Source organism: Mytilus galloprovincialis, chromosome 3 (genome assembly GCF_965363235.1).
Source record: "Mytilus galloprovincialis chromosome 3, xbMytGall1.hap1.1, whole genome shotgun sequence".
Lineage (NCBI taxonomy): Eukaryota > Metazoa > Mollusca > Bivalvia > Mytilida > Mytilidae > Mytilus > Mytilus galloprovincialis.
Window position 1 is genome coordinate 104,740,780 of NC_134840.1, and position 18,139 is coordinate 104,758,918.

An 18,139-nucleotide genomic window follows, 5' to 3' on the forward strand; every position below is an offset into this window, starting at 1 on the left:
CGTTTTTACACATCTATTTAAAACCAAATAACCGCAGCTTTTAACAATTTTTATCAAATCAATTGCATTATAGATGAATAGCAGACATTTCAAAGGTATAAAGAATTCAAAATTAAGGCATTCAGTCAAACAATTACTTAGAAATAATAAGTTTTTTATTCAGGAAATTGTCCGAAAATCGTTGTTCGTTTTTGGTCATTTTCGGTAGGAGCCGCAATTTTGTCTCAGCTTAAAAAAATATTATATTTGTTATAAAAATATAATTTACGGGTACATTTCTTCCATTTCAGCCATCCTTTGAAGTTTTTACACCTCAAAATCCTTAAACGGTCAAATTGTGTCCCCGGCGAAAATGAGCACCCCACTCTAATTATGATACTAAAGACATTTATGAGTTTAAAAATAAAATTTTCCAAAAAATAACCGTGACTGTCTTTTGAAAAATTTGTTATATAAATATGAAAAACAAAGTAAGTTTTATATTACAACTAATTTATAACCACTGTGAATATAAGATTTGAGGAAAACACATCATTTAATAGTGAGAAAACGCTTAGAGTCAGACACATATAAAACACTCAAGAATAGAAAGTACAATGTATCAAAGCAATATTTTGTATTCTCATGCTCAGATCAAACCATAACAAAATGCATATCTCTCTTTTTTATGCCCCACCTACGATAGTAGAGGGGCATTATGTTTTCTGGTCTGTGCCTCCGTTCGTCCGTCTGCTTCAGGTTAAAGTTTTTGGTCAAGGTAGTTTTTGAAGAAGTTGAAGTCCAATCAACTTGAAACTTAGTACACTTGTTCCCCATGATATTATCTTTCTTCTAATTTTAATGCCAAATTATAGTTTTGATCCCAATTTCATGGTCCACTGAACATAGAAAATGATAGTGCGAAGTTCAGGTTAAAGTTTTTGGTCAAGGTAGTTTTTGATGAAGTTAAAGTTACATCAACTTGAAACTTAGTACACATGTTTCCTATGATATGATCTTTCTAATTTTAATTCCAAATTAAAGTTTTGACCCCACTTTCACGGTCCACTGAACATAGAAAATGATAGTGCGAGTGGGGCATTCGTGTACTATGGACACATTCTTGTTTTAATATCTATCAATCATGCATAAAGTCTGAGGCTGAGATTAAAAATATCACTGACTCATACTCAGGCATGTCAGGGGTTGAAAATTAATTGATCCAGAAATGTTCTAAAAAATTAAACACCATAATGGATAAATGCATCTTGGATAGATAATATGTCCATTCCACAAGTCAAGTTCTATATCTAAAAGGCCCATTAGAAATTCATAGAGGTCAGAATCTGTGATGTCCTGTATTTTCATCTAATGATTTTTTTTACAAATAAATACAACTGGAAACCCTGAATTAACATATGATAATTTGATATGATTAAGTGAAAATAAGCTGTAAATCTCCAGTAAATGTGATAACACATAACACACAGAAAAATTGATTGCATGCTATACATTCAATAATTACCTTAATAGGTGTTTGAATGCTTTACAAGTTACAAATGCCAAAGAGATCATTAATGGGATTGGAATCATAAATAGTTCAACTACCTCAAATCTTTTTTTTCTATTTTAAGAACTGTCCATATTTGCTAACACACCAGTTCAAGGGCGTACTATTTTTCATTTGAAAATTAGAAGTCTCCCACTTTTGGCATGTCATATGTGAGGTAGATCAAAATATCCCTTTAAGAAATTAAATCACCTTATTTTAATCCCCTTTCATCTTTTGAATTATGTATGTAATATTTTCTGCCATTGATTTTCACCATTTTGTAAATTTAATGCTTATTTACATATTCAAAGTCATTCTAAGGTTATCAAGATAGTTGTTCTAACTTATGCTTGTGCAGAAATCTTCAAAATACTTTAAATCTTAGTACTGAATTTTTATTGTAAGAACAGCATGGGATTATATTGTATTATACTTTAAATTAGTTGCAACTGAAGTAAACAAATTACATCTGAACATTTCAGTATTTAGATGTTCTTTTTTCAAACATAAAAGCAATATTAATGTTAGTGATTTAGTACAGTTTCCTGTTGTTTATAAAAAATGCCCATGATACCAATTGGGAAATAGGTTAAAATTCAGTGAAAAAACAAGAAATCATACAACTGTTTTTTCTTCATACTTTTTATTTGAGGAAATTTCTTTTAACAATCAAAAAAAAAAAATCTTCAGCTATGACTTGGACATCCCTTCTTTTTGATTGCTTGAAACTTTATGAATATACATTGAATATTCATTAAGATACATGTATATGTTATCTTAGTTCACATATATTTACAATTAATGTAACATACATGTATATAAAAAGCTATCTTTTATTGGATTTATCCATTAATTACCTGTATTGACTTGTGTTAAAAATGGTGACCAGTTTGTATATAATTTGAAAGTTTGCTTCAACATCACACAGTACAATCCATTTACAACTAGATTTATGTTTTCAAATAATAAACAAAGAGGAATAACTCTGATATGTTCAGACAATAAGATCACTTTATCATGGTACTGCAATGGAAAAAGGAGATATTGGCTCATTCAAATAACCACAGGAAGTTCTACAAACAACTAACATATGAGGGTCTCGATGGGATTATCAGAATAATGAATAATTGTCTAAAAAGAAAAAGAATAGAAATAATAGGGTGCAAACAATGCAGTTGGTTAACAACTTTGAAAACAGCATTCATACGAAAAAATTAACATATTTTTTTGTTAATTGAAAACAGAACTTACCTGAGGGTCAGCCAGATATACTTGTACTTTGGGGTTCTTCTCTTTTAAGTAAGTACCAACACCTAAAAGATAAATAAAATGCCTTAAGGAGGTTCGCGGGTATAAGATTTTTAGAAAAAAAATAAATATTAATTTTTCATTACAGATTTTATTTATTACCTTAAGTAGTTGTTACTTTATCATGTGGTACAAAAATTATTCCAAAAAATCAATTCGTGTTGGCCCCAGCGGACTTTTAAAATGTAGATATCACTTAAAAAGCTCCAAATTATCTCCCTTTGGTGCAAAAATGCCATTTTTTGGCAATAAAATTAAAATATCTTTTTTAACTCATCGGTGACCTATATTTTTTATTGTTGTTTTCGAATAAGCTGTACATAAACTAAATAATTGTAAAATTTTAGCGATTTCTGTAATTTAGTTCTTTTTTTATTTCGATATTACCGCTATTTCTCCTATTAGTTCAACAGAAAAAAAGGACATTAACAAAAAATGTATGCTTCTTTCGCAAGCATGTTGTGAGCGTAAATGAACGGTGACCCCATTTTTTTATTTCATTTTTCTATTAAGTATAAGATAAAGTTCATTTATAGAAAAATATAGAGAAATCCTATTTTAAATTAAAAAAATCATTTAGACCCGCGAGCCCCCTTAAGGATGTTCGCTGCTCAGTTTCAAAATAAATAACTTTTCATAACACTAGTATGCATTGATAGGGAATAAATTGAGGAATCAAAAAAGCAAAAAAAATATAGGGGTCAATGTGCTTGTTTTCGAGATATTAGCCTTTGTAATTTTGGCGGGAAAATGTTCTCTCTTGATTTTTCATAGCTTTATCATTGACCAGTTAAAGTTCTCAAATACTATTAAAAAATAAATAAAATTTTATAAGACTTTTACAAATGACTTATAATTATACATATAAAAGATTTATTAAAAGAAAAATGGGGGTTCATGGGGAAATTTTTTAAAGGCATTCAAATGGATAAAACCAGAAGATTCCGAAAATCTGACAAAAATTCCCAAACATGACAAGCAGACATCCTTAAGTATTAGTATTAAGTGCCTTTCATTTCATTGTTTTGAACCATGAAAGTTTTTTCTATCAGTTTAAATAGTTTTTAATTAACAGAACTGCATTGGAATTATTTTCTATGGCTGCCATTTTGTATGACAAATTGACTGAATTTCTAATTTGATAAAACAAATATACACATGTAGAGCAAGCAAGTCTAAAAAAGACCTTTATGAACTTGTAGAGATGAATCATAAATAGCTAGAACAAATGAACAAATGTTAAGATTTTTATTCTAGTCTTCAAGTCTGTTAACAAGTTCAAGTTGATTGATTTACAAAGCAATTTTTGCAGTATCGCAACATAGAGAAATAACAAAATAGATATAGCAATTACCAGGTGCTCCGCAGGGCGCAGCTTTATATGACCGCAGAGGTCGAACCCTGAACAGTTGGGGAAAGTATGGACAAAACATTCAAGCATGATACAGCTCTGAATTTGGATTGTGATCAAATTTTTGACATTACATGGGTTTTTTTTACACAAAACAAATGTCAAGATTTTACAAATCAATTAAAGATTTCTTCTTCAAACTTATTTAAATCTAAAATTAAATAGTTGACACAGCATAGGTTTCTGACACAGAATGAATGTGGTCTAATGAACTTAAAAATTTTTTTTTGCCTTTGAGCAATTCACTATGCTGTTGAATATTAATCCTCTAAAAAAAATGTTTGAAGAAATTTTCTTTTTATTTATGAAATCTGAAATGAGAAAAATTTAACCCTCCCCCCCCTTTTTTTCCCATCCCTGTTTCCCTTTTTCCAAAACTGATATCAATTCAAATTTCTAATGGAGTTTGCAACAATAACTACTCTTTTAAATACATCATAAAATATTAAAATGTAAAATAAAGTGCTTGTTATCACTGAATGGTAAAGATTGGTTGGTAGTAAAAGTGCATATACATTGTTTATTGTATAAAACAATAAAAAAAACTTCATCAGCAACATTAAATATTGGCAAATTTCCAATGAAGTTATTTACATAAAGTTATTGGCAAATAAAAATAGAAAATGACATCAAAGTCATGTCTGGAAAATGTCCAACATACATTATCTAAAAACATTTTAGATAAGATAAGGAAAAAAAGCTTCATCAGCAACATTTTATATTGGCAAATTTCCAATGAAGTTATTTACATAAAGTTATTGGCAAATAAAAATAGAAAATGACATCATAGTCATGTCTGGCAAATTTCCAACATATATTATCAACTACTATTCTATACAAAGAAAGATAACTCCAATTGAAAATTAATTGCTATGGCACAATATTGTGCAATTAGATATTTCTTGCTATTGTGCAATACTGTGCAATTGAAAATTTCTTGCTATTGCACAATACTTGATATGGAATCCTGATTTGGACCAACTTGAAAACTGGGCCCATAATCAAAAATCAAAGTACATGTTTAGATAAAGCATATCAAATAAGCCCAAGAATTTAGTTTTTGTTAAAATCAAACTTAGTTTAATTTTGGACCCTTTGGACCTTAATGTAGACCAATTTGAAAACTGGACCAAAAATTAAGAATCTACATACACAGTTAGATTTGGCATATCAAAGAACCCATTTATTCAATTTTTGATGAAATCAAACAAAGTTTAATTTTGGACCCCCATTTGGACCAACTTGAAAACTAGGCCAATAATTAAAAATCTAAGTACATTTTTAAATTCAGCATATCAAAGAACCCCAAAGATTCAATTTTTGTTAAAATCAAACTAAGTTTAATTTTGGACCCTTTGGACCTTAATGTAGACCAATTTGAAAACGGGACCAAAAATTAAGAATATACATACATAGTTAGATTCGGCATATCAAAGAACCTCAATTATTCAATTTTTGATGAAATCACACAAAGTTCAATTTTGGACCCTTTGGGCCCCTTATTCCTAAACTGTTGACACCAAAACTCCCAAAATCAAACCCAACCTTCCTTTTATGGTCATAAATCTTGTGTTTAAATTTCATAGATTTCTATTTACTTATACTAAAGTTATGGTGCAAAAACCAAAAATAATACTTATTTGGGCCCCTTTTTGGCCCTTAATTCATAAACTGTTGTGACCTCAACTCCAAAAATCAATCCCAACCTTCCTTTTGTGGTCATAAACCTTGTGTTTAAATTTCATTGATTTCTATTTACTTATACTAAAGTTATTGTGCGAAAACCAAGAATAATGCTTATTTGGGCCCTTTTTTGGCCCTTTATTCCTAAACTGTTGGAACCAAAACTCCCAAAATCAATCCCAACCGTCCTTTTGTGGTCATAAACCTTGTGTCAAAATTTCATAGATTTCTATTCACTTAAACTAAAGTTATAGTGCGAAAACCAAGAAAATGCTTATTTGGGCCCTTTTTGGCCCCTAATTCCTAAAATATTGGGACCAAAACTCCCAAAATCAATCCCAACCTTCATTTTGTGGTCATAAACCTTGTGTTAAAATTTCATTGATTTCTATTCACTTTTACTAAAGTTAGAGTGCGAAAACTAAAAGAATTCGGACGACGACGACGACAACGACGCCAACGTGATAGCAATATACGACCAAAAAATTAAAATTTTTGCGATCGTATAAAAATTATATCAATGAAAAAGTATCAAATAAAGAAACACAGGAATATCATTTTTTTCCTTTATATTTTATTTAGATGTTAATATGTTATGTTTTTTTTTTTTTAATTTACCAATATTTTAGTAAGGTTGTGATCCACCATTACTGATATTACAATTAACATACATTGTCAACAATAAACAGACATTGTCAAACATTAACAGACATTGTCAAACATTAATAGACATTAACAACAACAAGTTAATAGCTTACCTCCCAAAGTTCCCCCAGTTCCTGTACCAAACACAACAGCATTCACTTTACCACCTGAAAAAAATATATTTCATCTTAAGGATAAAGATATGTCATGTTAATCAGGTGGATTAAGCATTTAAGATGTTCTGTCAGATGGAAAGGACAAAAACTACCTGTCATACCTGTTTTTATTTTAATTTTGGTTTCTCTATCTTTCATAGGAAAAAACAAACAAAAATGAATCTGAAAAAAACTAAGAATAACAGAAAACAGTCATGCCCTACTCACAGTATCACAAATTCATGTTAGCTGAAAAAAAGAAATGACGGACAACACCCTAAAATAAGACGTATATTTTTGGCAGAGTTAAAAAAAGAAGCAAACCAACAAACAATTTGAATGTAAATTCTTATTCCATTCTCAATTTTATCTATCCAACCTACCTGTTTCTTGCCAGATTTCAGGACCAGTCGTTTCTAAATGAGCTCGTTTGTTAGCTGTATTATCAAACTGATTGGTCCAAACAGCATTCTCTATACTCTCTGCAAATCTTTTAGCCTTTCAAAACAATAAAAAAAATCTAAATGACTTTTATTGGAGACCATTTAAGGCAAGGTTAAATAAACACTCTTGAAAAAAGAATGTAAAAACCTTTACATTTTCAAGATTTCAAAGTTGACAGTAGTAACGGAAAGATAAATAAAAAAAAACCACTTTATTACAAGGAATAACAAAATATAAAATACAATGAGCATGCAAAATAAAAATCAGTAAAAACAGCTTTCTAAAGTAAACTTTTATGTTTTCAATAGTTAGGATTTAACATCACCCTTACAGCACCACCTGACTAAGGTGTTACAGGGTTTCAAATATATAACAACAAAAGACTATCGTTTTATCAAGATTTACACAAACTAAAATATATTTTTTTTAAAGTAAACTTAACTATGTTTAAAAAATAGAAATCATTCCAAAGTGAACTGCCAAATGACTGTTGAATCAGGATGTACAATGTATACTGTATTCAGAAATTATTGCCAGCATTTAATATTTCCATTTGATATGATAAACCAATATTTGAGATAAAGCTACATAAGATATCAGATATCAGAATGGTCATTCAAAAATCAGGAAAATTTCTTGGTCATTGAGATTGAAGATGAGGAAATCTGTCTCCTTTTCAGAACTCAATATTATTTTTGTTATTGTAAAAAACAAAAGTTAGTTCTATATGGTTTGTTAGTGCCATTTTGTTGATGTATTTTTGATATGTACCCCACAGTCCCACACATCCCTTTAATCATAAACAAATGTGTATTTTGAACTTCTTCACTCCTCAAGAACAGAAAAGATTTCATGTTATAATAGTATTCTCAATGTCTTGAAAACAACTAAAATCAATTCAAAAATAGCCCTCTTTTTAAAAACCACATATTCTGAAAAAAAATGATTAACCTATAATTAGACTAACTGAATCACAATAAAATTACTTTGATAATTATTATAATTATGATTGATCTACCTTAATAAGGCAAAGATCATCACAAGATAAGCAATAATAAACTCTTCACAGAAACATCCCACATTTAAAAAGTAGTTTGTTTTTATGAAATTGAAAAATTTGTCTGTGACCTCTACAGAAAATATAACCATGGGCCCCGCCACTTCCCACAATACAGTATAGTTTGTATTGATGAACTTGAAAAATTATTTGTCTTCAGAAAAAATAACCATGTGCCCCCGCCCCCACAAAAGATGACCAGATTGTGACTAACAGGAGTGTCTTTGTAAAGATATTTTTAAACAAGGGAGATAATTCAAGATCACTAAACTTGATAAAATCATTTTTTATATAAAATGCCTACCTGATGATTGTAATTGTCTGGGTCTGTCCATGGCACAACCGGAACCGGACGCACATCTGCTCCAAGCAGTTTTAACATTTCTATTTTCTCCTACAAAAAAAATAAAATATTTAAAATTACGTTCTGTATAGTAAGCTGCAAAAGCTGGAGAAAGACAAAATATGAAGCAATTCAAAAGCAAGAAAATGCTTGTTTAATTAAGACTAAAACACAAACAAAGGAAAAACTGTTGGAGAGGAATATAATTAAGATTTTCAATAGGCAGCTTTTTTTGTTTTGCTTCATCTTTCTAGCCATTTGTTGCTAAAAAAACTAAAAAATGAAGTAGTATATATATATATATATCTAGACCAAGGGTAAAAATTTATCATAGGCAAATAAAGAATAGGGAAGGTTTAGTTTAAAATAAGGAGATGTGGCATGCATGCAAATGAGAAAACAATCCAATGAAGCAACTAAATACAGTACAGCCTTCAACAATAAGCAAAACACTAAACACAGAAAAATTCCACAACAACTTAAGCACAGGCTTTTGACAATCACATATAGAAATGATGGGGCAAACATAAAGAAAACATTTGTAAGGGTTACAAGGAACCCAGTGTCTCCCCTACTTTTGTTGTTAATGGCAGGCTCAAGAGAAATTAGGAAAAAAATTAATAAAAATTTTTCTTTCGATATTATCTTTTGATTGTAAGAAGCTTATGTCTAATAAGAAAACAAAAACAGGATTACAGTAAGTGAATGTGTAGTGCCATTGTCTCGAAGTTCTAACTGTAACTAGAGATGGCTGATGGAAAAATATGATATTGGTAAAATGAAAAAACCTTAATGATAATCTAAGCTCCATAAAATGGAAATTGTAATAGGAGAAAGGTGTTGGAAAATAAATCTTACAATGAAAATATGACATCTGTAAAAAGACACCAAGTTAATCTAAAACTCCATGAAATGATAAAATACTTATAGTTTTTATAATGAGGATAATCCTATTTGTAAGATTACACCAGAGAAATATAATACAGTAATATATTATATGTCTCTGATTGTAACACCAATCTCAACTGTTAATTGGAAATATTTGATTTCATATCAGTCTTTTTTTAATTGAAAATTCTGTTTCATCTATATTAAGTAGGGATGGCAACGAGTACTTGCTCGGAAGGCTGAGTACTCAGGTACAGTTTTAGTACTCGGATACTCGTTTGCTTTTATACATCTTGAGATAGTTCTCTTCACATTTTCACTCAATTTTAGTTTTGTTGAATTTTCCCCTTTGTAATACTCAATAAAATCAATTAACAACATAAATATGTTTATCCTGAGGATACTTTCTGTTATAGTAGTACCAGCAACGTCCTTTCCTTTCCGGGGAATATTTTCATGTGCCCTCCTTGTAACAAAAAAATAGAGAGTTAAACAGTCTTTTGTCTGAAATTGTTGACCAGATCATATTTTTAAACAAACACAAAATCAAAGTAACCTGCGGTGAACCCTACACAACTGATTAGAGACATTTTTAACAGTGTTTGTACACGATCAACACTTTCATGGATTAATAATTAACTCATCACAAGCCGTAACAAGAGTGCACACACTGAAATGTCTCGCCTTCTTTACTAATCATTGATATTATGTTGATAGTCCTAAGTATAAAGCTTTATTACAACTGTCACATAAACTTAACATTAACCAAGATAGCTAAACAAAGACCAATGAACCATGAAAATGAGGTCAAGGTCAGATGAACCATGCCAGGCAGACATGTACAGCTAACAATGCTTCCATACAACAAATAAAGTTGACCTATTACTTATAGTTTAAGAAAAATAGACCAAAACACAAAAACTTAACACTGTGCAATGAACCGTGCAATTGAGGTCATGGTCAAATAAAACCTGCAGGACTGACATATAGATCATAATATATTTCTAGTTTATTTATAGTTGACCTTTGGCATATAATATTAGATAAAAAAACCCAAAACTTAAAAACTTTGAGCACTGAACCATGAAAATGAGGTCAAGGTCAGATGACATCTGCCCACTAGACATGTACACCTTACAATCATTCCATACAACAAATATAGTAGACCTATTGCATAAAGTATGAGAAAAACAGACCAAAACACAAAAACTTAACTATAACCACTGAACCATGAAAATGAGGTCAAGGTCAGATGACATCTGCCCGCTAGACATGTACACCTTACAATCATTCCATACAACAAATATAGTAGACCTATTGCATAAAGTATGAGAAAAACAGACCAAAACACAAAAACTTAACTATAACCACTGAACTATGAAAATGAGGTCAAGGTCAGATGACACCTGCCAGTTGGACATGTACACCTTCTAGTCCTTCCATACACCAAATATACTAGCCCTATTGCTTATAGCATCTGAGATATGGACTTGACCACCAAAACTTAACCTTGTTCACTGATCCATGAAAGAGGTCGAGGTCAAGTGAAAACTGTCTGACGGGCATGAGGACCTTGCAAGGTACGCACATACCAAATATATCCTATTACTTATAATAAGAGAGAATTCAACATTACAAAAATTCTGAACTTTTTTTTCAAGTGGTCACTGAACCATGAAAATGAGGTCAAGGACATTGGACATGTGACTGACAGAAACTTCGTAACATGAGGCATCTATATACAAAGTATGAAGCATCCAGGTCTTTCACCTTCTAAAATATAAATCCCTATGTCGAGCTTTCTGCAACAAAAGTTGCAGGCTCGACAAAAACTTACCTTTGTTTGTTAATCAAGACTTCTGATTGGTATGAGATGTATATTTAAACTAATTTAATTACTCTTTTTTCAAAGCTTAACTATAATTGTTTAATTTACAATTTAGAGATATGCAAAAGTATGAGAGCGACATTCAACCACAAAAGTTGAAAATAAACTAACAACTTCATGGCTAAAGAAAAAAAGAAAATCAGACAAACGATAGTGCAAAAAAAAAAACCAAGGAAAAAGTAATACTGAGCAACACGAAAAAGCAGAAGTAATTTGAAATCCAATATCATAATTGTTGTTGACAAATTAATGGACAAGTCGTGTTATAAAAAATACCAACTCCTCAGGAACAGATGCTACATATATTGTCTACTTTATTGGACTTAAAATGCAAATAATTTTGATTTTTGCTTATAAAATATTTTGATTTTATTGAAATTTGGATAATAAACATGTACACAAACAATAATTGCTTTTATGATAGGTTATTTGTAAAAAAACTGCAGTCGTTAATTTATTGTTTCATTGACACAAAAAACAGAGGAGCAAGCTATGTTTGTAGTAAATTTGTCTTTCGTCAATATTTTTATAAAAGGTAATAACAAAAGCACTGCATCCCACCTAAAATCTAACTTAAACATTTCAATAGACGTTTAAGATTCATCTGAGTACTTGCGAGTACTTGAGTATTATGACTGAGTATCCGAGTATTAAATTCCAGATCTTTTGACATCCCTAATATTAACACATTCTTACATAGTAAATGACCTACATCCTTACATAGTAAATGACCTACAAAGAATGTAGTTACATAAATTAATGTGCAATTTAGGTCACTATTTTGTCACAGCCTTATTTTCTACTATAAGTTGTTTATGATTTAGAAACATCTTTAAATTTCAAACTAATTAATAGATGTAGGAAGATGTGGTATGAGTGCCAATGAGACAACTCTCCAGCCAAGTCACAATTTGTAAAAGTAAACCATTATAGGTAAAGGTAAGGTCTTCAACACAGAGCATAGGCTCACACCGAACAGCAAGTTATAATGTTCATATGGAAGATACATTTTACAAAAATTCTAAGAATATACATAAAAAAATCAAGCAAGCTGATAGGGGAACAGTATATATTGTTACAAATTACAAACAAACAGAGCCAACATTTGGTAAATCTGTAGAACTGTTGAGTCGCTGAAGTGGATACCTCTGGTATGCAGAGTTGTAATGATAAAACACATATAACATAATAACCAAAACATGTTGTTCAATAAATTATCTGCAACAGTTGCTAAAGTGTTGTTGTTATAAGACTTTCTACACTGGGAAAAAGTTGTGTATATAGAAATAAGAAGATGTGGTATGGGTGCCAATGATGCAACTCTCAACAAAAGACCATATGACCCTTTTTGTATGCAACCAGATTGACGTACTATGATTTGGTGGTATTACAACTAAATTAAAAATCTTTAAGTTTAACTCACCAGGGTATCTAATCGATTATGTTTCAAATTCAATGATCTTCAATGTAAGCAAATAACCACTAAAGAAAAATAAGATACGATTTCAAATTGGACAACTTTTCACCATAGTCCAAATGGTTAACATTTTCCCCTTTTGCACATATCTTTAAATGAGGTCTCCATAGATCCACCAAGGTGAACTTTTTCCAAGTCAGTGTAAAATAAGTTCTGCTGGATAGATTAGAATGTGGCAAATTATAGCTGTGCCATGAGTGCATGATACACCTGTGACATTTTCAAAGAAAAAAGGTCAATAACTTCTCAATCTCATATCTAATATTAGTAAATATTGAAATGAAAGGGAGTTTACGTCTATAGATATAAACAATTCACCAAAGATTCATGAGAATTGCTGAAAGCATTTTTGAGTTATTGACAAAAAACTGGAAATTCCCCCTTTTTCAATGAATTAAATACAGTAACTTAGAAACTAATATCTAAAATTTATAAAAATCAAAGGGAGCATACATCAATAAATATAAACTATTCACCAAATTTCATGAGACCTTCTGAAAACATTTATGAGTTCTTGTACACAAACATGAAAATCCCCCTTTTTTAATGAATAAAAGATAACTTGGGAACATAATATCTAAAATTTATAAAAATTGGAATAGAGCTCATGTCAAAAGATATAAACAATTCACCAAAGTTTCATGAGAATTGCTGAAAGCATTTTTGAATTATTGTCCAAAAACTGGAAAATCCCCTTTAAACTATAACTAGAGGCTCTAAAAAGCCTGTGTCGCTCACCTTGGTCTATGTGAATATTAAACAAAGGAAGCAGATGGATTCATGACAAAATTGTGTTTTGGTGATGGTGATGTGTTTGTACGTCTTACTTTACTGAACATTCTTGCTGCTTACAGTTATCTCTATCTATAATGAACTTGGCTCAGTAGTTTCAGTGGAAAATGTTAGTAAAAATTTACAAATTTTATAAAAATTGTTACAAATTGACTATAAAGGACAATAACTCCTTAGGGGGTCAATTGACCATTTCAGTCATGTTGACTTATTTGTAAATCTTACTTTGCTGTACATTATTGATGTTTAAAGTTTATCTCTATCTATAATAATATTCAAGATAATAACCCAAAACAGTAAAATTTCCTCAAAAATTACCAATTTAGTGGCAGCAACCCAACAACGGGTTGTCCGATTCATCTGAAAATTTCAGGGCAGATAGATTTTGACCTGATAAACAATTTTACCCATGTCAGATTTGCTCTAAATGCTTTGGTTTTTGAGTAATAAGCCAAAAACTGCATTTTACTCCTATGTTCTATTTTTAGCCATGGCGGCCATCTTGCTTGGATGGCCAGGTCACCGGACACATTTTTTAAATTAGATACCCCAAAGATGATTGTGGCCAAGTTTGGATTAATTTGGCCCAGTAGTTTCAGAGGAGAAGATTTTTGTAAAAGATTACTAAGATTAACGAAAAATGGTTAAAAATTGACTATAAAGGGCAATAACTCCTAAAGGGGTCAACTGACCATTTCGGTAATGTTGACTTATTTGTAAATCTAACTATGCTGAACATTATTGTTGTAAACAGTTTATCTCTATCTATAATAATATTCAAGATAATAACCAAAAACAGTAAAATTTCCTTAAAATTACTAATTAAGGGGCAGCAACCTATCAACGGGTTGTCCGATTCATCTCAAAATTTCAGGGCAGATAGATTTTGACCTGATAAACAATTTTACCCCCATGTCAGATTTGCTCTAAATGCTTTGGTTTTTGAGTTATAAGCCAAAAACTGCATTTTACCCCTATGTTCTATTTTTAGACGTGGCGGCCATCTTGGTTAGTTGGCCAGGTCACCGGACACATTTTTTAAACTAGATACCCCAATGATGATTGTGGCCAAGTTTGGTTTAATTTGGCCCAGTAGTTTCAGAGGAGAAGATTTTTGTAAAAGTTAATGACGACGGACAACGGAAAAAATTCACAGGAAAAAAGGTCACAGGAGAAAAAGCCACAATATATATTTTTGTATGAAACAGTCATGATCTGCACATACATGTATTAATAGGAGAAACATTAATAGATTTTTTGTATGGAAATGGATTTTTTTTTAATTCATTTTATACGACTAGCTTTGGAAATTTAGATATAAATCGCAAAACATTTAAATGAATCCTGTACATGCTGGTGTACTATTGATATCCTGTACATGCTGGAGTACTATTGATACCCTGTACATGCTGGTGTACTATTGATACACAGTACATGCTGGTGTACTATTGATATCCTGTACATGTTGGTGTACTATTGATACCCTGTACATGCTCGTGTACTATTGATATCCTGTACATGCTGGTGTACTATGGATACACTGTACATGCTGGTGTACTATCGATACACTGTACATGCTGGTGTACTATTGATACACAGTACATGCTGGTGTACTATTGATATCCTGTACATGCTGGTGTACTATTGATACACTGTACATGCTGGTGTACTATTGATATCCTGTACATGCTGGTGTACTATTGATATCCTGTACATGCTGGTATACTATTGATACACTGTACATGCTGGTGTGCTTTTAATATCATGTACATGCTGGTGTACTATTGATACACTGTACATGCTGGTGTACTATTGATACACTGTACATGTTGGTGTACTATTGATACACTGTACATGTTGGTGTACTATTGATATCCTGTACATGCTGGTATACTATTGATACACTGTACATGCTGGTGTGCTTTTGATATCATGTACATGCTGGTGTACTATTGATACACTGTACATGTTGGTGTACTATTGATACACTGTACATGTTGGTGTACTATTGATATCCTGTACATGCTGGCGACCTATTGATATCCTGTACATGCTGGTGTACTATTGACATCCTGTACATGCTGGTGTACTATTGATACAAGTTTTCGAGGATTTGTTGTAATTAATTTTGTTTTATATCTTTGATTAAAGAGATATGAGTTAAACAGCAACAATTTCCTTCAATTTGAATTCAAGTTAGAAGTTCAGTATATGACTTGACCACATGTTATTTTGATTTTTGAAGATAAGTATCCTTCAATTTAGTGTTAAACAAACAACTCATTGCCATTAAATTTGGCTTAGTATTTATAGGAACTGAACATTGATATTAATGTGTGAATCTGTTAGTTTATATATCATTCCTTTATGGTTTTTAAAAATAAAAAAATTACCACTAAGATAAGTAATCTATTACAAGGGTATTATGACTATTTTATATTTTTCTATGCATTCAATTTTATTTATTGTTTTAATTATTTATTGCAAACATGTACAAAGTGACTTTTTCATGTGCATTCCAACATAGTTCTGATAAATAATTTTACTTAAACATATTGTGACTTTTTTCTTGTGATTTTTTTCCGGTGTTTTTCCTGTGACTTTGTTCAAATTCTAGCATCATTACACATACATAAAATGACTAGATAATTCACAATCTGATAATATTTTTATCTTAAAATGTCTGCTTTGGTAATTAACTATATTCAAGGACAAACATCAAAGGTAGTATACAAGCTATTGTCTGAAAAAAGAGGTAATTTTTCAAATATTACATATTATCTACAATTATGGAATACAAATCATCGGTTAGTTTTGTTGCTGTTAACATTATAATAACAGATGCAGTAAACCATAATTGACTGACTCTTTACATCATTATCATCCTTAGTACTTTACACTTCTAATGAACATTGTTAAATCTGAATTACAGGATTTTAACATGTATTATTCAGTTATTTTAGGGAGGTTTAATATAAATATATTATGTCTATTTATTTGTTACTGTTTAATATAAAAATATGGAGAGGTGGTGTGATTGGCAATGAGACAACATTTCAAATTACGTGGAAGTAATTATAGGTCACCGTACAGTACAGCTTTGTATAACCTTGTACACCCTTAACTTTTTTTTTGTGAAAAGTGTCGCTGTTCAAGTCTATTAATTCAAAAAAGTACAAAGAAATTCTCTGACTTGATAGCGGTTTCCTGCAATTTGATTTTATAATATAAGTTAAAAATATACATTAATCATCAGTTTTACATTAAAAGGAATGAGTTTTTGTAGATCTAAATGGTTGACCCCTTGTTTCACTTTCATTGTTGACATTCTTTTCCTTTCAATAACTGAACATGCCTTCTTCATGGGTAACCAATCTCTAGCTAGTGGGTTAAATTGAAGGTCACTTTCATACAAATTTAATGGGGTTGAATTATTCACTTGCAAATGAATAATTCATCAGCAAAGTTTCTTAGCTTATATTGACAAAATTGAATCATATCATGGTTTTGTTTATACCAAGAGAAAATTTTACATTTTAGCTAGCATATGAGTCAGAAGGTGTACTATATATAGATACCTACTTGTGATTGATTGTTAGGCATGTAAATGACACATTTGTATCCAATTGCAAAGCATATATGTGCCAATAATTTTAGTTTGCAAATCAAGAGGTGTCAATGCCTTATACCTACTTGCGATTGGTTGTTGGCATGTAAATGAGGCCAAATAAAAATTTATGTGTGGTTCCAGTAACCCTACCGTCCCTACTTTTTTGTCTCAAAAATAGCCTACCCGTAAGATTTTATTGTCATTTTTCATCAAGCACTGTTAAAGTCAGAATGTTGCTCCCATTGACTCAATGTAAAAAAAAACCATAAAATAAAAAAAAATCCCTACCTACCTACCCTAACTCATTTTCAGATGTAACTGGAACCACACATACTCTTATATTTGGCCTGACACATTTGTATTCAATTGCAAAGCACATTTGTACCATATTTTAGTTTCTGAGTCAAGAGGTGTCAATACCTACTTGTGACTGGTTGTTTGGCATGTAAATGACACATTTGTATCCCATGGCAAAACACATGTGTGCCAGACCTATTCCTGTATTGCCAGCTGTCCCTTCAACTACTGTACCACCAGGTTTTAACTGTCCTAAAATAATAACAAGAATATGTAGTACAAATGTATAATGTTATCGATTTAAACATATTTACCAAATTTTACATATTGTTCACAAAATACATGACAATTCTAACAATTAGTTTAAAAGGACTTGAATTCAAGGGATAGTTTCATGAATTAACTGATTTATCATTTTATGGCTGCTTAAAGAAAATCAACAAATGCAGATGAGGTAGGATAAAAAAAATTGTCCTGCCTTTTTTTTTTGTTGTAGTTTCTGTCCTGCCTTTTTATTTTTCACTCTATTTGGTCCTTTTAATAGTAGATATAAGAAGATACGGGTATGAGGGCCAATGAGACAACTTTCCATTCAAGTCACAATTTGTAA

At 30.9% G+C, this 18,139-nt stretch overlaps 1 protein-coding gene across 1 annotated transcript in view; it reads right to left on the bottom strand.

Moving 5' to 3' along the window:
• LOC143069638 (uncharacterized) overlaps positions 1–18,139 on the bottom strand; it is a 68,450-nt gene that overhangs the window by 42,348 nt on the left and 7,963 nt on the right. The window contains exons 5-9 of the mRNA XM_076244380.1: positions 17,657–17,781; positions 8,539–8,628; positions 7,117–7,231; positions 6,692–6,745; positions 2,783–2,844 (exon numbers count right to left, since the gene is read on the bottom strand). Coding sequence (XP_076100495.1) covers positions 2,783–2,844; positions 6,692–6,745; positions 7,117–7,231; positions 8,539–8,628; positions 17,657–17,781 — 446 coding nt within the window. The remainder of the gene's footprint in view (positions 1–2,782; positions 2,845–6,691; positions 6,746–7,116; positions 7,232–8,538; positions 8,629–17,656; positions 17,782–18,139) is intronic.